The 23,034-nt window shown below is 39.9% G+C and overlaps 1 protein-coding gene across 4 annotated transcripts in view; it reads right to left on the reverse strand.

The window, feature by feature from the left end:
• Positions 1-23,034, reverse strand: part of pcdh9 (protocadherin 9) — a 322,243-nt gene that overhangs the window by 217,123 nt on the left and 82,086 nt on the right. For 2 of the 4 annotated variants that reach the window (XM_033618943.2, XM_033617315.2), the window contains exon 3: positions 19,133-19,234. The exons of the other annotated variants lie outside the window; for them this stretch is intronic. In XM_033618943.2, the coding sequence (XP_033474834.1) occupies positions 19,133-19,234 (102 nt within the window). The remainder of the gene's footprint in view (positions 1-19,132; positions 19,235-23,034) is intronic. 4 annotated transcript variants of the gene reach the window in all.

Consider the following 23,034-nt stretch of genomic DNA (forward strand, 5'->3'; position numbering starts at 1 on the left):
GTATCATTTTCACAATATTATGATGATATTAATTTAAAGAGCCGGGATACTTTAAGTTTTTCAGGCCAAGGACCCCGTAGCTAAAAGAAAAACGGAGCAGGGACCCCCTAAAATATATATAGTATAAAACTGCATTGCATTTTAAACTGGGCAGATGGAGGTTGTTGGGCAGGAGGCCATCTCAGCTTAAGGCTGCAGTCTTGACCTGTATCTGCTTTTACGGTAGGTGAGGGTGGAAACTCCACTTGCACAAAGTTGTTGCAACAGGCAAAATATGTTGAATTCATATCAATGCGTATTTTCAGACATATTTACAATTTTCTGAGAAAAAAAACATAAAAAATGATCAAACAATAATTTGGTGGGCCACTTGCAGTAGCTCTAACGACCCTCTGTGGGTCTCAGACTAGTGGTGGGCGATGTGGCCCGAAAATAATATCACAATACTTCAGGGTAGTTTTGTGATAACGATACTCTTGATATGACAAATTAGTAGAAAATATACATTTTATTATTAAATTAAGAAAATAGAATTGCAACAAAATAAGTGATATAGTTTTACAGTTTGCCTTCAAATATTCAGTAAAAAATAAAAACAATCTCCAATTTCTTTAGCTTGTAAACAACAACAGCAACTCAGAGTGAGATTCAGATTCTGTATACAATATTAATAGTCCAACAAAATAAAATCTACCACAAATTACACATTTAAACAGCTCTAAAATACAGAAAATGTATCCTGGGATCCATTTATGTAAATCAACAGGTGATTTCCTTCTTTTAGCAAAATCCTAAATGACTGAGTTGGGGTTTTTTCCACCTGGACCTTTATGCTCTGCCATTTCTCCTCTAATTATCACGCTGTAACCTGTGACAGGCTGTTATGATACCACAACTATAGCACATTCACATATATGCAGTTTTTTGGGGTTTTTTGTAGAGCTGCCAACTTAAATAGATTTATATTACCTGAGATTTATGACAAAAATCACTTGATGACACCGACTCCTGTGTGCACCCAACAAGAGAAGTGAGGAAGAGACTCTGTGCTGCTGCCAGAGGAGCTGCTGAATGAGTTCCCTCTGAGCGGCAAGTCACTAAAAGAGTCTGAGAAGTTAGGGGCTGTTCACAAAACATTCAGGACACCACAGTTTGTTCCACACTACTGAAGCTGCTCCTCTTTTTGGAACCACAGCCAAGTTGTAATAATTTCGCTTTCAGCCATGCTTGTTGTTGCCATGGGTAACAGGCTGACGTCAATATGTCAACAAGACGAAATATTGCAAGTATCACAATATGAGTTTTTCATGCAATATTGAAAATTATACCAGTATTATCATGAACAAGATGATATGGCACACCCCTATCTCGGACCCCTGTTGAAGACCCAGGTTATAGAGTATTTACTATATAGTAACTTAATTCTAAATTGACTATAGTATATCAACACACACAACTCTTTCACATGGCCACTGTCTTGAACAGATGATAAAGTGATATGACTTTTTTTTTTTTTTTTAATTTTAGATAAAGTGAGGGATTACATGCCTCATCAAGGGTTCAGAAAATTCCCCAACTTCCTAGGCTCATAAAGCCCTTTTAATATCAAATGAAACATCTCAAACATACATAACGACCAAGATGAAAACACATCTTAGTTCCTATAAAGTTGACATTTTGGAGATACATGTTTTTTTCGCCAAGCAGTGATATGTGCAAGTTGACAGTGTGTCTCTCTGAAACCAATTCACATCACAAAATAAATAGACAAATAAATAAAAGCGTTGTTTGGTTGTCAGTGTCACAGCATATTGGGTTAGAGTGAGCAACTCAAACACCAAAGAATAACAAGAACTGTTGCGGCAGTGAGAAAAGGGATGTTCCTCCATTTCCGTTATTTCACAGTTGATGCTTTTTTATGCTTACTCTGTTTTTTGATGATGATTTCCCATGATAAATTGTACGTACTGTATTTCCCAAGGTGCACAGCATGAGGCTGCTGAGGAATGACAGGGAGTATAAAGCTGCTAATGTGGCTGACAATGGAAAATCATCTGAGCATTTGAGGGGATGACTGTTTGGCCCCTGAGAAGAGGTAACGTGGCTGGAAGAGATTAAATGATCACAGTCGGAGAAAACATTCACTAAAGGAGATTGTGTTTTATGTTTTGTGAGCATGTTGCAGTAGATCTTTGTGCTTATGTAAGACTGTATATCTATCCATCTATCTATCTATCCATCTATCCATCTGTCAATCCCTTTTTAAAAGATAAGACTTTAAAATTCTGTGTACTCATGAGAGCTTACCAAAAAGCACATATGCACAGCCAACACTAGTGCAACGAAACATCTGAGGAAAGAGCCATCACAATGCTGGACGCACTGATTGCTAAGTGCTCTCTTGAAAGTGCAGTTCAAAAACTCCATAGCAATGACAATAATATCAATTTAGCACTGAAATGCTATTAACTTGAGATGCAGTGATTTGAACCATTGAATCAGTTTTGGCCCTGATTCAGACCCTCAGCATCATCGTCCCACATACAGTTTGCTGCCATTATATTTCGCCACTCACATGTGCACAGTAACTAATTTCTCATGTTCATTGTGGCTACGTGGCTAAGTTTTGACAATGACTTCCGCAGTTAGCTAATATCACCAAAACTCTTGCAATGGTAGATAGAGACATTTTCTGCACTCTTTGTCAGTAGGTCATTTTACATTGGAAAAAATGCATTTTATGCTGTGTGACCCAAGTGGCAGCCTCCGGGGCTGAAAAATGAAGCCAATGTGAAAGTGCTAAAAACTGCAGTTCCTTGAATGGCCACTTGAGATTGGCTCTAAAAGTGAGTCAGTCCCCACAGACCCCCATTGTTAAACTACAGCCTGGCACAAAAACTGTTTTGGTCACTATAGCTGAATTCCCTGTTCATGACAACTGTACTTTATTGAGGCTTAGAGTTACGCATAAACAAGGGCATGGCCACTTTGAGGTGTCACCAAAGTCTATAATCCCTTTCGAACGTGCACTACGAAATTTTTCCTGCCAACTCCCTAGCACAAAGTCTGTGTAATGTCAGACTGAGCCCATGCGTAAATAGAGCAGGTAATTGTCCGAGTAGATATGTGGATGACGTTTTTATCATGCGGCTCGTGCAAAACCTGCAAAAAACAAGACAGAGACAGCAACCAAAATGTCTAACTGGAGAGAAACAGGATCTTCTGTCATTAAAGGCCAACTCAGATATCATCAGACAAATTCAAGGAATGGCAAGAGACTCTGTTGCTCATGATAAAATTATGAACTGGCTACGTGACCACAGTGTATTCTGCTTCGTGTCCTGCCTCATGACAACTTCACCCATATGCTGCCCCCTACCTTAACCAAATGGACTATTCTGCCACACACAATCTACTGTTGTCAGCTGCATGTGTAAGAGGGAAACTCCACACAATCTGTGGACCTGATTCTCTGGACACTGTCCGGACTTCATGAGAAAATGGCCTATAGGTCAGATCCAGCGCTCACTCCTCCAACTAACTAGCTCCAACCCCTGGTCCAAATATGGTCACTTCTGGCTCCAAATAAAAACAAGACAGTGATGACCAAAATGCCAAACTCAATGCTTCCAAACATGAGGTTTACAGACTTCATAATTTGGGAGAAAACAGAACACTGGTATTGAATCAATACTCGTTTTGATTTAACAATGTTGGTACTGGGGGGTAGGGGTTAAAATTACTGCCCCACTAAACTGTCAAATCATGCAATTCTTAAAATATGCCACAAAGGCCTTTGTAGCTTCCTTTTAATATATGCATTGCTATACGTTTGTTTTTCATACTGTATTTCTCTACAGGGCTTTTTGTTGTGACAACACACTGATGTCCTCTCTGCAGTTAGATAGTTAAAAAAAAACAATGAGTAAAGGTGGAAAATGAGGTTGAGCACATATTTCCCAAGAGACTTCCCTCCGATTCTCCATTTCTTGTTTCCACAGCTCCAATTAACAGCTTTGGTACCAATTAGTAAAATCAAGCCTTGCCTGACACCAAACCCATGGGGTTATATGTGTCAAGAACCAGTGCTAGAGCTGGAAAAAAAAAAAAAAGTTAGCAAAATAAGCGTGACTCTCAGTTGGGAATAATTGGGGCGATGAGGTTAAATGTCTCCGTTCTATGTGTTCTATTCCCATTAGACTGTTATTTTACACATCCCTTTCTAAATACCCAGTGCTTAAAGACATAATTTCCTAATAAATTTCAGTCAGTGATGTCTTGACATGTTTACACCGGATCTCCTGTGCACATATGTGGTTTCAAATACATTCCCCGGCTCTTTCCTATAACAGAAAAAGACTAAGATGAGCAGCAGTTTTCCCCTCGCGCGCTTTGTCTTCCACACTCTTCCCCAGATTCATCTCCTCTTAAGCATCCTCTTAGGATAATGAGGTGTATAGCTCCAGATATGGCAGGAGTATCAATCTGAACTGCACAGACAACCTACAGGCCTTGCCCAAAGCCAACATGTTTATTAGAATGCCAGGGATAACAAATGACTTAACATGCGTCCCTCTTTAATAACCCTGTACACCTACAAGATAACAATAACAGAGATGCCACACTGAGTGCTCCTTAATTCAATTAAAAAAAGCATGGACGATGAGCATGCCGTGTAAAAAGAAGTCCTTGAGGCAGTGATAAACTTCATAGCTGAACATTTCTGTGAGAGATGCCAGATGGACATTTTATGTGAATCTTGCGCTTAAAGGGGAGGCTGATTCAGAGCCAGTAAAGTCTCATTTCAGTAAATTCTTACTTTTCTTCCACAGCACCATTGTAAATAATGCATGAGCACCAATTTTGTACTTGAACTTGTTCATGCATAAAATGTGCAGCAAATGCGTTGCTAAGTTTTTTTAGTGGACTGTTCAATTCTCTCCTTGGCATGTAGCTGAATGTCTACTTCATATTAAGGGAGATGTATCCATTTATATGTTTGTTTGAAATGTTACTATTAATGGCTTATGTACTTGGATTTTTCAGCTTAAGCCCAGTTTCCACCAAGCAGTGCTGTACAGTTCAGTTCAGTTTGCTTTTTTTCAGTTTCCACTGTGAAAAGTTGTGGTACCAATGAAACCGTTCTGTACATCCCCATTTGTGGTCCCCCCTCTGTTGGGGTAGCTAGCACACAGATCTGGTACTAAAAGGTGGAGCTGTGAACACTGCAGTCCATTAACTGCTCAATAGCGGATGGTCACTCCGCTCAGGGCCGAGTTGTGGCTGGTCTTAGGTGTATGCAACGACTGTTCGTAAGAGTTTCATCAATAGACTCTAAATTAAAATGAAAGGATATTTTGCTGCCTCTTGCAGCAGCTGGAGTTGGAGTAAAAAATAACTTCATTCACTGGGCTGACTGTCGGCGACTTTTAAGAGGAAACATTAACTTGTAATGTTACTCAATGCATGAGCTGACGACTCGAATCCATCAGCACACCTTTAATTTCACTGTGACAACTTTGACCATCAGCTTAGGTTTTATATGACATTCACTTTTAGTAATGAGTGTATCTTCAAGCGTTTATATATATTTCTATCAATTTTGACCGGGTTATATGAACGTCATATATTCTTATCCTTACTCAGAGCAAAAAAAAGCATTGCGGAGCATTGTTCCTGTGGGCTCCGGCAACACTAAACCCCTGAGCTTGCCTTAGAAGGACTAAATGCACAAACCCTCTATTTTGAAATATCCAACGGAGAGAGACTCTCACTGCAGCCTGTTCTATTTTGTTCTGATCTGAAAATGTCAGCATGCAACCCCGTTCTGTGGACGATAAAAAAGACGCAGACGTCCATCTTTGTCACTGTTTGCGATGGAAATCCTAGGGTCTAGGTACCATGTGTAAAGGGTTACTTTTGGTTCCAAATACTGAAAGTGTTTGGTGGAAACGGGGCTTTATTTTTCAAATAATAGGAATGTTGAACATCCTTGATCATTATTCAGAGTGTCCTTAGAACCTCAAACACATATTTAAACCAGTGTGCTTTATCATGTTCTTACACAGACTGATATATCCATGTTTGAGCTATTACTATTCATAACTTGACTATGTGATATGAACAAGTTTGTTCAATCCCCTGGCTTTATTAGTGCAATACACAGGGGTAATGTAAATCAGTGAAAGCAGGACTATGGAATATAAACATTCCAAAAACGTCTGCCACCCTATTTGAGTATTTCACTAATATAAGGACAAGATAGCCAAAATAGAAGACTGCATGCTGCTGTGTCACCATCAGATGCTTTGTATGCCCATCCATTTGCCCTGACCCGCTCCCTGCCTACGGTGTTACATCGTCACACTACTTTACTTTGCGACTGAATGAAAACAAAGAAGCTTTTTGAAGCTCTTTGAACAATTGACCAATGTTGCAATTTCCCATGTGAAGACAGTCTATTCTTCGGACTAACAGCCCCCAAAGATAGATGTAGAGATAGTGACCCCAAACATCACATGAAATGGTTTTTGCCTTTTAGAAAATCACTTGATTTATAAACAAAAATCCATCCTCCTCCAATTGTTGTCTGCACTAAAGCGAGAGTGCACACTGCAAAGCAAATGAGGAGAGCCTTCTGGCAAAGAGCTGTGGAGAGTGGGTGACAAGGAGCACAGCTTCACATTTTCAATTATAAGAAAGTGTTGGTGATGTAAATTCAAGAAATAATGGATTAAATATAGTTATTTAGCATTCAGTGGAATTGTACGCTATAAAGCATATGACCTTTGCAGAGGTTGTTCAGTAAAATGGAACAGTTTGCTTCCTGCATCTTTGTTTGTGTGTCCACTGTGTCTGAAGCTACACTGCCTGGATTTTGACAAAATCTGAAAACAAGTATGTGTCTTATCACTGTGCTGTCAAAACCTCACTAAATGACCCCAAAGTGCAAGAGCTACGAGCCAAACAAGGTAGCATTTATTTCTATCTCTCATTATCTCTGTAAAGACTAATAGCCACGCTGCCAAATCATTAAGATGTACAGATATGCTAAACCACAACAGCTGTTTCTCAAATCTTATTTTAAGATGCATGAACTACCGACACTTGCCAGTTGCAAATAGGCTACATATTCCTGAATGAATTGGCAGAGACACAGAGGGTAAAACAAGTCTGCAACTGTTGTGCGGTAAAGGTCACTGATAATTAGGACACTAATTAATATGTGACCCTGCTGTCTGGCTGACCGGCTGTCTACCTGCGCCACGTTAATCATTTTAATGTATACAAAGTATTCACTCTTACTCTCTGCCTCTTTGTCACACACATGCACACACCCATATGGGGAGAGTAGGCTGGATAGAGAGTGTTATACAATCACAGCAGTGGAAGTTTTCTCATCATTTTTCTTACATATAGAGCAAACAAAGACATTTTCAATTTCTGAATTCCTTTCCACACATGTGCACTTCTGTGTCCGCCTTACTCTCCCCATGTTGTGCTCAGAGAAGCGTATCCCTATCCAAGAACCTGGCCCTCTCACTAATGTTCCTCCTTGTCAGAGACAAAGGGGTTTTAAGACTGGAGGATTTGGCAGGCTCTACCACTTGCAGGCAATATTTCAACCCATCCATCTAGCTAGGATAATAGAGTGTCCTTGCCTTTCAACGCCTGGAGGAGTGACCAGTTATCACAAGCCACCAGCTCTGCTGTTAATAAAACAGGGGATGGGAGGATCGGGTTGAGGATGAGGATAAAAAGAGAGAAGGATGGAGGCGAAGGGTAGAGGAGAAATGAGTGCATGTTATTTTGACAGACGCCTCGCGAAGGTAAAGTTGATCGCGGTCAGCAGTCAAGTTACCAAGCTGGCAGGAGTTCTCTTTTAACATCTTAGCTTTGGTTTGTGTGAAGATAAATTTAGCCCCATCACATCTCTCTTCCGACCGCGCAGGGGGGAGAAAAAGTGAGGAGAGGGGAGATGAGAAGAATTGGAGTGGAGAGGTGGGGCATGCAGTGTTAGGCTGATCTAGCTAATGGCCAAACTGACCTTCAGAGAAAGTCGAACAATAAGAAGAGTAAGTAGTGTGTCATACAAAGCCACTGCGGCTTAATCCAGGTCGTTGCCATTACTCCTGACTTCACTACTGCCTTCTGATTTCAGCAAAGTTTCCACTATTCCACTCACTCACAGAAAGTACACATATATGTCATATTGTAGCTGTTCAGATACCATCAGTCTAACATGTACCATTTGAAAGCTATAATACTGCTTAGCATAGCTGGTCTAAACATTCTGTAATGTTTTATTCACCACATTTTCTGCTGCCTTATAAACCCTTTTAGGGCTGACATCACAATGACGTCATTTAACCAGCTGGAGGCAACACATGACTCACCACCACAGGGCTGTAGGCTATAGGAGTCTTAAAATGTTGCCTTGTTGTGTTCCTGGAAGCCAGAATAGGAGCAGTCATGGCTCAAAACTTAATTTTTTTCACAAACCAGCCGCCACTGCCCGTCAACAAAAACTAAGACAACTATGGTTAAATGCCATAATGCCATAATCAAACATTCTCGCATGTCATAGGTTAGAGAAAAAGTATTTACTGTTGTAGGGATGAATAACAATTTGTGTATTGGGGGTTATCATGTCTACCTAATAAGAAATTGGGGAGGTTTTAGGAAGGAACATTGGATATTTCTGCAACACTAACTTTTTAGCACATTAGCTTACGTTAGCTTCGGGAGAAAAACAAACTGGAGGAAACCGTTCAAGTGTCGTCCTCCTTATAAGATTGACATAGTAACCAACCACAAAGCCGACAATCCTGTCAAATCATCCATCCACTGAGTGAGAGCATACGGGTCGGCCAGTCTGGTCCTGTTGTTCAGTGTTTACTTATTCAATTAACACTCACAATCCCGAAGAGTGAGTGACCAGACATGGTACATTTGTAAATTAAGTCTACAATAAAATGAAAGCCCTGTCCGCACCTTCACATTAGAGCACCTAGAGGGCGCTCAGCTACTCCGAGAGTGTGGCACTCTGAATAACTGAACGGTACACTCTGACAACGCTCCAAATTGACTTACGGTCCAGTTTGTGTCAGTGTGCACTACATCACTTGGAATGAGTATTTCTGAATGCACCACTCTCATCACCTGCCTCCACTGTCTACCAACAGAACTTAGTTATCACTAGCTAATGTCTGTAGAGAATTGTTTTGCCTCTAGCTAAGCCCCGCCCCCCAAAAATGACCAACAGTAAAAGGTTCTATTGGCCCCTTGTGAATATTGTTTCATGAAAAGGCACAAACACAATACGCCTCATGTACAAACAGTGGAAGACAGAGATCTGGGGTTAAACTGTGCATACAAACACTTTCTGCACAAATCTGGGATGGATCAGTATTTTAACTCAATTTTTTCATACTCGAACAAATTTAGAACTGTCTCACACACATACGCACAAATGAGGGCTCGTAACCACACGACTTTTAACTAAACTCATAGCATAGTAAACCTGCAGTCATTAAATAAAGTTTTAATGGCCAAAAATATTCTGTTAAACTGTTAATTTACTAGTGTATGCATTTATTTCAACCTCATCAGTTATTATTCAAGGATAAAATATAATAATATTCCAGTCTTAGCTTACAAAAAAGTATTATGAGAATGTTCATATTGAAATGTAACAGTTTTGGTTTTTATTGAATTTACCTGTAATGATTGTGACTCCGACCAATTTTTAGTGCCATGAAATTATTATATTAGTCATTTTTTTAACAGGCATGCTAGATATTTAAGAGATTCTGATCTACCTCCATGCAGGTCCTAAGATAGTTTATATTGCCTTGCTGGAAGATACCACAGCTCGAGTTTCTGATTCACTAACATTCGTTTGGTGCTGAGAACAAAATTAGCCAATGCGCACGTCTTGAATCAGACAGTAATTCTGCGTACACACCTACTGTATGCGCAGAGTAAGATCAAATCTACACACATAGCGTCCAATGACCCTGAACAGGCCACACACAGGTGTAAAAATAAAGCATTAGTATATGAAAACTTACTCAGCAGATGACACAAGCACAGTGCAAGCATTCGCGGATCGAACACATCTGCCTGCAGTAACCACCACAATACATAAATCTATCACAAGCAAGAGCCTGTGTGAATCCGCCCTCATGGATTTCATTGATTGCTATGTGTGTGTTGGACAACTGGAATCACCCATGTAATATAAGAAGCGATGTAGATGATGAGGGGTAGGATAAGGCGAGTACTACAAGCAATGAAAAGCAAAGTGTGGGTGGGTTTTGTGTGTGATTTGCAGTGCTGGGAAAAAAAAGAAAAGACAGCTAAAAATATCACCAACTATTGAGACAGCTTGTGTTATTTAGTAATGGCTGAATGTAAACAAATTTAGCTTCCCCAAGGCAGAACTTTGTGGCATAATTTAAATTCTTTAAGCTAGCTTATGCCTCAACATAAGAAATTACTATAGTCTTTCTCATCATGAATAGAGCATCGGTGCTCAGGAGGCAAAAAGGCTGACTAAAGCATAGTAATGTATAGAGGCAATATCATTTGGAGTTTTAGAATAGAGCAGAACCGGTTTCATATAAAGTAATATCACCCCCGGCCTTTCCTCTTCTCTCTGGTTTTATCACATTTTTCCACTCTGCAGTCCGCGGAGCATTTCTCTGCTGTGGCTGATTGAGACATAGTCTCAGGAAAACACACACAATGACAACTGCACCTCTCCTAGGATCACTGCTGAATCTCACCTTAAAGTTTTCCTGTCAACAGAGCCTGTAAAACATGCAGCAGTTTCCAAATCTGAACAAAAAAAGCTTTGTTGCAGAAAATAACATTCCTGTACAAAGGATACTGTGGTCTAGAATCTAGGTTTCTTTTACTTGATTCACGGAAGGCTATTCAAAATGTTAACGTAGGCTTGCTGCATACTGTGCTACAAGGTACTATTCAGAGAAAGGGCTCAGGGAGAGTTCTTGGTATTATTAAGAAAAAATCAAAAGAAACATTTTCTGAAGGAGCCACTCCTCTGAACACAGACATAGCGTGTGGTAATCTGTTTTCTTTAATTTCTTTTAGAGTCATTTTATTTTGGAGATTTAATACAATGATTTCAATTCCCCTCTTCATTTTTCTAAACAGTCACCGTTATTGTGAAAAATCAAAAAGGTGACCTCTGAAAAGAAAACATAACATACAAAATGCTACTACTTCAGGTTGCAAAGGATTCATATCCAAATCCCAAAAGACATACAATATACAACAGCACACAAGTAAGGAAACATGTCAAACCAAACTCTATGACTAATACAGGTATCCATGGGTCAATCAGTAGCAAGAGCATATATTTGGTGCCAAAATTAGATGTGAGACATAGCAAATATGGCTTTTTGGCATTTGAAACGTCTGCACTAAATAACACTTCCATCATGCACAAGCTGTAAATATGACACCCTCATACCGGTTTCATATTTTGTTAACATGATAATGATAACTAGTCCATACCCATTGAGTACAGCATACCATACCATGACTTAGTCATATCAAAAATTAGAAAAAAAAAACCCAAACATTTGGCCACAGAGGGAGCCACAGCGATATGTCGCATTTTAGCCATTTTTAAGCATTTTTCTGTTGTTATAGCGCCACCCAGTTGCCAATTAGAGTTAAATTTCTCCAGTCACCTTGAGGCGTCCTGTTCTACATATCTACCAAGTTTAGTAAAAATCGATATGGCGGTTAGGCCTAGATAAGAAATTAGCTCTCTAGCACCCCCATTTTGTTTGATGGGGTCAATAATGGAGGGGTCCCCTCAGATTATGTGTGGTCATATGCCTACAAAGTTGCGTGGTGATCGGTGAAACCCTTGAGATGTTATACACCTTTATGTGATGAGCCACGCCCTCCACAATATTCATTGCCTTATAGAAGCTCAATTTTAGTAAGTTTTCCAACTTTTGCCAAGAGGGAACTTTAGATATTGGTCCCTAGATTATGTTCACCGAGTTTCATGCAGATCGGTCAAACTTCCTAGGAAGAGATCGATTTTAAGTGTTTTTCAAAAAATTCAAAATGGTGGAAAATCTATATAACCGGAAGTTATGGGTTCTTGAGGCAAATTTGTTCCTCATGAGGAGAGGCGTCTCTGTGCAAAGTTTCATGTCTCTAAGACATACATGGCATGAGATATGCCCATTCAAAGTTTGCAATTTCAATTGTTGCTATAGCGCCCCCCTTTGGCCAATTGGTGTAACATTGCTTCATTCACATCCTCCCATGACCCTCTACCACTGTGCCAAATTTCACATGGATTGACCAAAAAACGTGGAACAGACACACAGAGTTTCCGTCATTATATAGTAAAATGCCCATGTTGGGCCAAACTTTTGAAACACTGAATCATAATTACACTTCTTTATGTTGCCTTTTTTTTTTTTTTTTTTTTGGTCAAAAGTAGAACTGCTGTGCAAAAGTTAGGACCTAAATCTAAATCTGAAAATTGGCCTGGAAGAAGAACACAAAAAGTTGTAGCCCATTTACTGCTGTGAAGTTTGCAAATTGTATCTTAGAGGGCCCAGTGTGATATTAAAGTTGTAATTCTGGCTATTGTGCTTCCAAACCCCCTGCAGTCTTCTGTTTCGTCTCAGCTCATACCCAAATATGATTTAGCACTCCATCACAGTCTCTTTCAAAGGTCCAAATACTGTCAACATTAATAGCTGCAAGTGTCTGTAGCATTTTGCTAATGTGATTTTCCGGCTTGGTCAATAAGTACATTTTACAAAGTAATGCATTTACCCTATGTGTAAACCACATAACTGTATTCGTCACTGGCTGATCTTCAGCCTCCGCAGTGACACCCACAAGGATTGTTTTTGACAATGTGCCTAATGTCACCTTGGTATGGTAGATGCTTGCAAAACTGCTACGTTACTGTACTCTACGTACTGAACTGTCACTTTTGAAGGTCACAATTTTATAAAACCTGTCCACAATTACACGAGACAAGTAAAACCTCATATATGCTGTTTCATCTCCTGTAGAGCAACAATAAAGTAACTCTACATAGGCAACATGATCTCATCACTACTTGTCATATAATGCTGCTTGGGCAGTGGCCCAGGTGTTACTACGATGATGCCAGGGACAGCGTTTTGCATTGTATCAAGACATAGACGGAGTCAGCAGTTAGGTTTGGGCAACAAAATATTACAGATGTCGCTAAAAAAAACACCTGACTTTGTGTGGCATAAACAGCACAACCAGTGTTGTTGTTTGTTAGTCTCAAACACCGGTCTCCTGGGTCAAAGTCACGTATTTGTCGGACCCATCCATCTCCCCTTTTCCCCCATTTTGAATGGAGTAACATGCTCAGGGTGCTACATCTATTGCTCTGAGCATCTACAACTGACATGGATCAGTTTATATTGGAGTTGGTGGAAAGTCAGGTGCATCTCACGCTGACACTAAATGGGAGACACTGCCCAAGCAGCGATTCTGACAATCTGCGAGTGAGACCCAGCTGGCATATGTTCCCACTAAACACTGTAAAAAAAAAAAAAAATCATGTGGTGATGGGATTACTTTCATTCCCCTTTCCTTTTTGCCACCCACATTTTTTTTTTCAGTGAAATGATCTAACATTCGATTCAAATTGCCATTAAAAGGTCTGTAATCAAAGCTGATTAAACTTGCAAGCACCCTGAACACCATTCATCTCAAAAACCTTCTCTCTGCTAGCTCAGATGGTACTACCGCCTCTCTCGACTCCCTAGTCATGACTTGGTTCAGATGTTTCCTCAAACTCAAATACCCACTCGACAGTCCCGAAATTGCAGAGCCTTAATAACTGCTGTTAAGACTTATTTATAGTTGTGCAACGACTCTATGCTGTAGTTCACACAAGTGGCTTACGCTGCTGTGAGCATTTTTTGTACTTGTTCAGTGGTGTGTCTGTGTTGCACCTCCAGAAGGCTAGTTGGCCGTGGGGTTTCTGTGAAGCGCTGTAAAGTTTGACTGATTTAACAACACATCTAAAACACATTAAACACGGCTTAATAGCGATAATATCAAACACAAGTACACAAATCAGCTTCATTATAACTGGCAAAGTTCATAGACAAAACACTTGTCTTCTGCTAGACACATTTTCCAAACAAATACAACATGCTAACGTTATTAGCACAAGCCTATGGCATTTTATATTGCATAAACAAGCCTAGTGGCTAGCAGACTTTACTCAACTCACGAGGGCAGGATATTTAACGCAAACATACTTAAAATGGCATTAAGTGAGGGCTTTATTGTCTTCACAATTAATTGTTTCTTATCGGTCGTTGCGATGTGTAGTTACATTTCTGGGGATGTGCACATCAGGCTAAGGCGGCCATAGATACAGCATCGACTCAACGTAGAAGTATAAATCCAGCTCTAGGTTCAATAATCAGCATAACACAATAATTAAATAGTAACTTGTCAAAAACAATAATGTGCACACCAACAGGACACGCTAAATGCTAAAAAGCCAAAATACAGTGCAACTGTACCTTGTGAAACCAAAGGTCAGTCACTCATTACTCATGACATGACATCCGTCTTACTTTTTTCATTCTTGAAAGAAGCAGCTGAAGCTAAATTTATATTTCTCTAAATTGTCTTCTAAGCTTATTTGATATTGTGAATTAAAAAAGGAACGTCATGTATCACAGTTCATTTTAGTGGCAAACAGAAAATCCTTGGGGCATACAGCTTTGATTATTTTGGAGTCCCCGCACGCCGGTATTGTAATACATTGGGAAACTCCAGTGTTCCAGACACTGTTAATAAATATACATGGCAGTAAATATATTGATCCCTTTGAGTCTGGGGACCACAGAGTGAAAAACTCCCAATAAATCAATGGGTCATATGCAGTCTACAAGGTGACTTTTGCAGTTTCTTAATGCATTCATCCTGCTGCAAAACAACTATTCTAGCAGATGCAATTTGTTGTGTGTTGTGAATAGTTTGCAAGAGAACCTCAAGCATCTTTTCCAGTCAACATGACTTTTGCATCAGATTAACTGATTAGCAAAGGTGTCTGTGTGGCCAAGGACTGTTCAACAGTCAGCCGGCAGTTTCAGCAACCATGGGAGGGAATAATTTCAGCCAGCTGTGCCTTTTCACGTCAGCTCTTGCCACTTTTCCGACCCCTCCCTCACCATACAACTCCCTGATGCACTCGGAATGACAGAGGAAAGGAAATTATCGAACACCAATACAATGAAGCTGTCTGGTAACTTAATAGGGCTGCTGAGTAGGGGCACTGTGGCCATCTTGCTTTGAGGCGATAATGAGAGTCATCATTCCCTCTTGGGCTGGAAGAAAGGGGGCTCCTCTGTGGTGATGGTGTGTGAGCATGTGTGCGTTTATGTGTGCACGCGCATGCATGTGTTTGTCTTTGAGCTTCTTCGAGTCCGGTGAGGCCCAATAAGCAAACAACACAGTGCTTTAACGAAGCCAGAGAGATCTCCCGTTGAATACAGCTTGGGAGAGATCTCTGAGAAATTCTGTTCATTAAATCAGGCTAAAGTCCAAATATTGACTTAAGCTTTAGGGAGACACAAAACATAGACTTTCATATCATATTACAGGTCCCTCAACCATTTATATGTTCTTTATGTAAAACTGGACAACACGACAGCTCCCTAAAAGTAAAGCCAAAACATCTTGATTGCCCCATTGGTGGCTGGCCGCAGTAAAGGTCATAAACCCCGCCCCCTCCATGTTAGCAAATGCAACATAAGCCAAACTTAGAGATCAGCGTCACATCAAATTAGTTTCTCCCAAAGCCTGTTTATGTTATTAAGTATATTATCATGCTGATGTATGTTCAAGTGTTCATTTTTCTGATGTTTGTTTTTAATTAGTTACTTGATGCTATAAAAAAAGGGGGTTTGATGTCATAATTGACAGCCATGTGGGCCAATCGATCAACAGTGCTGGTCGAGATTGGTCGAACGGGTGTATGGGCTGGAACTCCATACCACGGCGATCGCTACTGCACAGACTCTGGCCCCAAATGACATCCCCAGCACAAGACGGCAGGTGCCTAATCCAAGATAGTTCGGCTTCACTTTTCATTTTTATACAGTGGGATTAAGAGAAGACTCAAAACAGTCTAGGGTCTGTGCGTAGGTGTGGGGCCTCCCTACTGTAGTGGTTAGAACCCTCGTCTACCAGGCGGAGGTCCAGGGTTTTGAATCCTGCTGGGGTTGACATAAGCAAAGGCATGCAGTCGCAAGAATGTTCCCACCACCGAATCAAACAGGATCAGATTCCTTAAGGAGGCTTCAGGATAAGAGATTAACTCCGGAATCTGAGCCAAGTCCTCAACACGGGCGCGTCTGAAGCCTGTTGTAGACGGGAGGTTCCAGACATAAAAGCGGATTTGGTCTGTACTGATGTAGCGAGAATCGTTCATCTGATCTACTTCACACTAGGCAGGTGTATTTCTTTAGACCCATGGACGTGCAGGGTCAAATTTGGTGCAATTTTGACACATGGAACATTTAATATCAAACTTTAAAAATCAAGCAAACAGTGCTTTGTGCAGCAGCGGGGGCGGGACATCAGTGCTAAGTTCACTTTTGCTGCTTGGTAAAGTAACGTTACAAGCGAACGTTCATGGAGTCAACGAGCGCAAGAGGCCAGCTTAAATTGTGTAAGTATGGCATACTAACTATAAACACTATTAACATTCCCGCCAGCGAAATATCTCCGCTAATTAAATCCATGCTCTACTTTATAACCATGGTGGTTATGTCAAAGTAAGAGACTAATGTCCCTATTTGGAAATTAATACCTCCGTGTATTTCATCAGTGTTTCTGACCATGAGTGGCCGCGACTTTGGCGTGTTTTTCAGGGACAAGATTTAATGATTTTGTGAATAAAAAGCAAACAGCCATTCTCTAACTAAGAATGTTGGTATTGGCAGTGACAGAAGAGGTACTCAGAACTTTGGTTTTCATGAGTGGTTCTCGAGACAGCTGCAAGCAGCATCAACCACAGGCCCAGCAAACAGGCACTGCACTAGTTCATCAAACTTTAAACAAAGGATATTTCCCTGTTTATTTAAATCACCAGTGGGGTTTCCATTTGATGAAATCGCACAAATTCAGGAACAATGTCTACAAGCAGCTTTGTGGACATTAAAAGGAGTCCTAAGGGATACCATGTGAGATATTTACACCTTGAGCTACTGCATCTGTAGTCCTTTAATAAGCATTCTGATGTATTGTATAAGACTGGAGAGGGAGAAAAAGGGAACGAAGAGGAGAGAAAAAAAGGGAGAGTCTAAGGACATCAGTTTCTCAGCACTCTAGTGTAGATCAGGCTGGCAGTGAAACATTACGGTATGATTGTGCAGTGCTTGCTTTCACTTTGTGCCCAGTATACTGTAAGTTGTAAGTTTAACATAGTTAAACATGGCCCGAGGAGAGCATGTGTGAAAGTGTGGAGGGGCAGAAGGATTTGGCAGGCCAGGGTCAAAAGGCATTTTGCGCTCGCAGCCATGGCTGTATTAAACAAGGAATGAAGTATTCAAACATGGCAGTCCATTCATTTCAAAGAAATCTGCACACCAGGCTCGTACACAGAGAGAGATGTTTCAGCTTTCTACTCCCATAATGCATGCAGATTGGAGTCGTTCTCTCAGACTGTTGATCCCAGCCCAAGGGAGTTTGGGTGGGAGGGACATCACTTCCCTGTGTTTACACTGTGTCTATACCTCTGTCTTGTTAGCTTTTTCCCCATTTGCTGATGGTGGTCCCAAGGGAGCACAACAGGTGATGAATGTTTAATGTAGGGAAAACTGGGAGTACGACTAACGAGAGTGTAACTACAAGACAATGGTTTGTAAAACAGATTCCTGTCTTCTAGCCTTCATAAAAAAACACACATATATCAGATATATCAAATCCACGATGCCCTCACACAAGGTCAAATGCACTGATCAATAATTTGCAAGCTATGTTTGCATACGTTAAGTTTTTCATTTTAAGCCTATAATATGAGTGATTCAGAACATTTGCCCTGATTTGTTGTGTATATATCACTTAGCTACAGTTCACACAACAGTAAGGAAAGGGCAGCTGCAATCTGATATGTGCGTACAATAAAGAGGCACACACATGGCTGACATAGAAGGGAAATACTGACTACTTATTTAAATCAATAATTCTCTATGGATTCACTGATGCCTATGCAAAGACCTGCAACTTAGACTGAGAAACCTCAAAGTTCAAGTTTTTTTTCCAGTGGTGGAATATTGCACACACTGCAGAGAACACAAAGGATATATAGATATAGACAGATATAGAAAGAAAAAAGATGCAGTAGATAAAGCAGACGAATCTCCAACCAACACTGTGCATAGTACACAATGGTGAGTAAGGAATTTACAGACAGCAAATTATTCCTGCATCATGAAAGGGCAAAAATAAATAAACTTGGCATTGCTGTTCACAGTGCAGGCAGAATATGGCGAGGCTGCTAGTTTACAAGAAACCCTCCCCATGTTGATACACTGTAGTTGATAACAGAGAGTAAGAAAAACTGACATCATTAAGATTCACCAGTGTGCGAGCAAAGCAACACAAGCAAACCTCCTCCAACCCCCAGATGACTATCAAGCACTGTGTTTTCTAAGCATGGAGGTAATGAGACAAATACTTATTACTCAAGTAAAAATGGCATGAATATTAGCATCGCATTAGGCCTTGGACTTAATGATGTTGTAAGTACAATATGTCACAGTAACTAAGAGGCAAACTATATTTAAACAATGTATAGGGAGGAAGGCAAAGATGTGGAGAAAGCAGAGCGTATTTCAGTGCAGTATTTCAAACAGAAGCATGCCTAAGCATGGATGGAGTCATGTAATGAGGAAATGATACTGAATCCAACAAATCATAACTGAGCTTAACGTGCCATTGCGTGGGATGGTGAAGCATAACTGCTGTACAACATAATTTGACTTTATTAAAAGTAATGACTTGTGTTAAGTGAATCTATGGTGATCGTTTAGTGAGAAATGGGACCATCAGTACTCACTAAAGGGGTGCAAGGGGTCCAATATTCAGGGTTCAGCTCGGCTCGCGGACGGAGGTCCAGATATTCAGGATTCAGTTCAGTTCGGGCACGAGTTAAAGTTCCCTTCATGGAAGATTGGAAAAGAAAGTCTGTTAGAATTGCTGGTCTAGCTTTGGTGTGTTTGTTATTCTGTTTTAAAGGGACAGTTCAAGCCAAAATCAAAAATACAGATTTTTCCTCTTACCTGTAGTGCTATTAATAAGTGCAGATTGTCTTGGCGTGAGTTGCTGAGTGATGGAGACATCAGCTGTAGAGATACCTACCTTCTCTCAAATAGTGTGGAGACCTAAACACTTGGCTTGTGGTGTTCAAAGCACAAAAAGAGGGCATTTAAAAAACTCAACAGCATTGTCTCTTTCCAGAAATCATGACCCTTCTGCATGGTGATACGGTTGGTGGGTGTAGTTTGGTAGAAAGAAAATAGTTCCTACGTTTAACTGCTCACAACAAGATCTGTGGATTATCTTGAGTAGCTGGGTCATGATTTCTGGAAAGAGACATCACTGTGCAGGTTTTTAAATGTATTTTTTGGCGCTCTGAGCACCACAGGCCGAGTGCCATCTAGTTCTGTTATATTTGAGAAAAAGTAGACATCCCTACAGACACTTGGCAACTCACACCAAAATAATCTGGACTGATAAATATCACTACAGGTGAGGGGGAAAATATGCACTTTATTATTCGGGGGTGAACTGTCCCTTTAAGATCTCACAAACCCAGTATATTTCACTCATAAACATATTATGATGTTAAATGCTGAAAAAAAAAATCTAAGTCCTTCTTTTTTTAAAAGCTATTTTACTGCCCTCAAATAAGCTTGACTCTGTAGTGTCTCTTTTTTTCAGAGCAAAGACAAACCATTAGCAAAAAGAAATCATTATCTATAATGACTATTCGCAGTAGAGCACTTAAAAGATGCCAATTCAACATTCCACAACAAATTTTCAACAAGTATTCCTGTAAAATGAAGAGCAAATTATATTCCAAATGAGGTTAGAATCCAGTTTTGCATTCCTGAGGCCCTATGGCCTAAATGACAGGCCAGTGGAATAGACTGAATCTGCTGGGCCCCATGAGGTCTATGATGTATACTGTAATTATCTGCTGATTCTCAAAATGGCTGTGTGTAATGAGGCTATGCTGCATGAAGCCCCAGGCATAAATCACTGTCTTTAACTGACTTCCAGATGACCAACAACAACACAGAGCAGAAGCAGAGAGAAAGGAGGGAATGGGTTATCTGGGCAGCAGCACTATATAGCATCCAACTTGTGCTCCTTATCAGCAAAGGCCATATTGTTCGCCAAACTTGCTTACTTAAGACAGTTTTCTGTCTCCCTAAAAATAGTCAACTCACTTGCACTTATTCTCAGTTATTTATCTGTTTACGGCTTGGCTACCAATATATTAGCTGCTTGCAGCTTTATTTAGCTATGCAACACAGGTGGAGACTTTTTATTGATGCTGTGTTAGGCTCAGCTATGTTGAATGGCAACATGCCAGTCAGTCTGTCAGACTGTCTGCTGTCATTGGCATGAAACTGTTTCCATCATCTGACTCACACACACAAATATAAACAAATAAACAGCTACCACCCCCACCACAAGACACACACACACACACACACACACACACATTTTGAATATGAGGAAAAATATGCAGAATCTTTCTATGTGCACACAGGCTCAGTTAACAGACACTTATAGGAGGATACTGGACCATGTACAGAATTAGGTGGATGGTAACATATTGTACAATTAAACCAGATACAGTCTCTCAGCAGAATCTTGAGAATCACAGCACTGAAAGAGATAACCAAAAGGGTAGGAAAAAAAACTAACCCCCCCATATTTAATAAAAAGGAAAAGTGACTCACAAAATAAGGACTAGGGAAGATGTGTTTGAGAAAAGGTGGCTGATAGATGATGGGAGACTGCAGCTATACTGTCATTGTATTTAATGTATAAAAATGTGTACAGTATATGAGATATTAGAACATATTAGTTATTATTTTCTACTATACATAATCCCATGTCTCTTTAACTGTTTAGTTATTTATTTTTTTCTTCTTTTTTTTCTCTGTCGTTATTATACTGTGATTGTATTGGTTCCTTATATCTTTCGTATCTTTATTTATTTATTTTCCCTTTAACTCTGAAAATGAACTCTGAAAATGAGCTTGAAAAAAAAAACAGATAATTAATAATGAGGGAACATTTTACATCTTTGGTTGGATCACTGTCATCAGCAAGCAGTCAATAATGCATTATTCATACAGAGGTTATTTGTAGCATGGCAAGCATGGTAAAACTGAAAATGATACATATCATTGTAATATACTTTTTAGTTAAAAAATATATAAAATAGTACATTTTGTTTAGCCTTTTAGATAGAATGGAAACCCAAGCAGCCAACAAAGTTTGGATTCTTTATATGATACAATTGGACACCAACACTGGGGCAAAATTTGTGAATGTATTTTAAAGCCTTGTGTCTGTTCCGGTTGCCGTTAATGTCAATGGAGAAAAAAAACTTGAGGTGTGTTGACCTATCGCTGGTGTTACTGTAACTGTAAAAGGCCTATACACACTAGGGGCGTGCCAAATAAACAACCAGAAAATGTGAAATACTTGCCTGCAAAAATTTCGCATCAAATCTATTCATACCTGCAGCAATGCAAATTTGCGACAGTTGCAACAGTTGTTCAGTAAAAGGTTTTGATATGAATAGATTCGCCAGTCACACAGTGTTTACTGTCTAGAGCAGTGGTTGCGAACTGGTGGGTCGTGGTCCAAAAGTGGGTCACAGGTCCATTCAGAATGGACCACAAGTGACTTACAAATGTGTCACGTTTGTAAAAAAAAAATAATTTTGAAGTACATTTCCAGCACAGAGTTTTTAATGTGGACCGCCATCTCCTGCTGTAAAATAAGTGACTAATGGACAGCTACTGGACAGAGGCAGCAAAGTAGCTTGACAACATGGCAAAACACAAGTATGATGTTTAATGTATTAGACTGTGTGGACCTTGAACTAATCAATAAGGAGAAATCTACACCCTGTAGCTGGACCAGTTGGGAACCACTAGTCTAGGGCTTTTATTGTGAAAAGGAACGAAAAGACTGGATCTGATATGTGCTGCCTTTGTCAAGGTTAAAGAAAGTAATAAAGTTTGCTGTCTTGGTTTGGACTGCAGTACCGCCATGTTGTTGTTTTATTACCCTTATAAGTAAAAGATAACGTGATTGGTTGATGCCTTTACTTGCAGTGTGAAAGCTCTGAAAATTTGACCTTGTTCTGTCACTATTCATGACAAAAACAACAGGCATACTCAGTCTGATTTAATGGAGACACGCATATAGTCACCTGCACCGATGATGACTTTTTGATGATGATTTTATACCTAATATTTATAATCATGATTTTTGTCTCGTCATTGTTAATACCTTCTATTGTATTTTACAGAATTGTTTGATTTTATAATCTATGGATACATTGCCGCTTGTTTTAAACTGTGTCTTGAAAGGTGTCCTTGAGTGCTCTGAAAGGTGCCTAGAAATAAAATGCATCACCATCATTAATATTAATTCTTAGATGCACTTAGACCATTTTAACAAGAAACTTTTCTCACAGCGGTTTCCCTCAAAAATTCGCCCAATTATTGGCGAAAGATGAGGGGAAATGGGTGAAAGGAGGGTAGAGCAATATTCAGAGCCTTTATCTCATTATGCATCTTCTTAATATATTCCACTTGTCTGTCACTCTAATTAATGGCAGTCCTTCTCCATAAACTGCTCAGAATGTGAGATTATTTATTAGTACCTATCCATTTATCACCGCAGGGATAAGTGACAGAGAGAGGG

Source organism: Epinephelus lanceolatus, chromosome 2 (assembly GCF_041903045.1).
Source record: "Epinephelus lanceolatus isolate andai-2023 chromosome 2, ASM4190304v1, whole genome shotgun sequence".
In the NCBI taxonomy this organism is placed as follows: Eukaryota; Metazoa; Chordata; class Actinopteri; order Perciformes; family Serranidae; genus Epinephelus; species Epinephelus lanceolatus.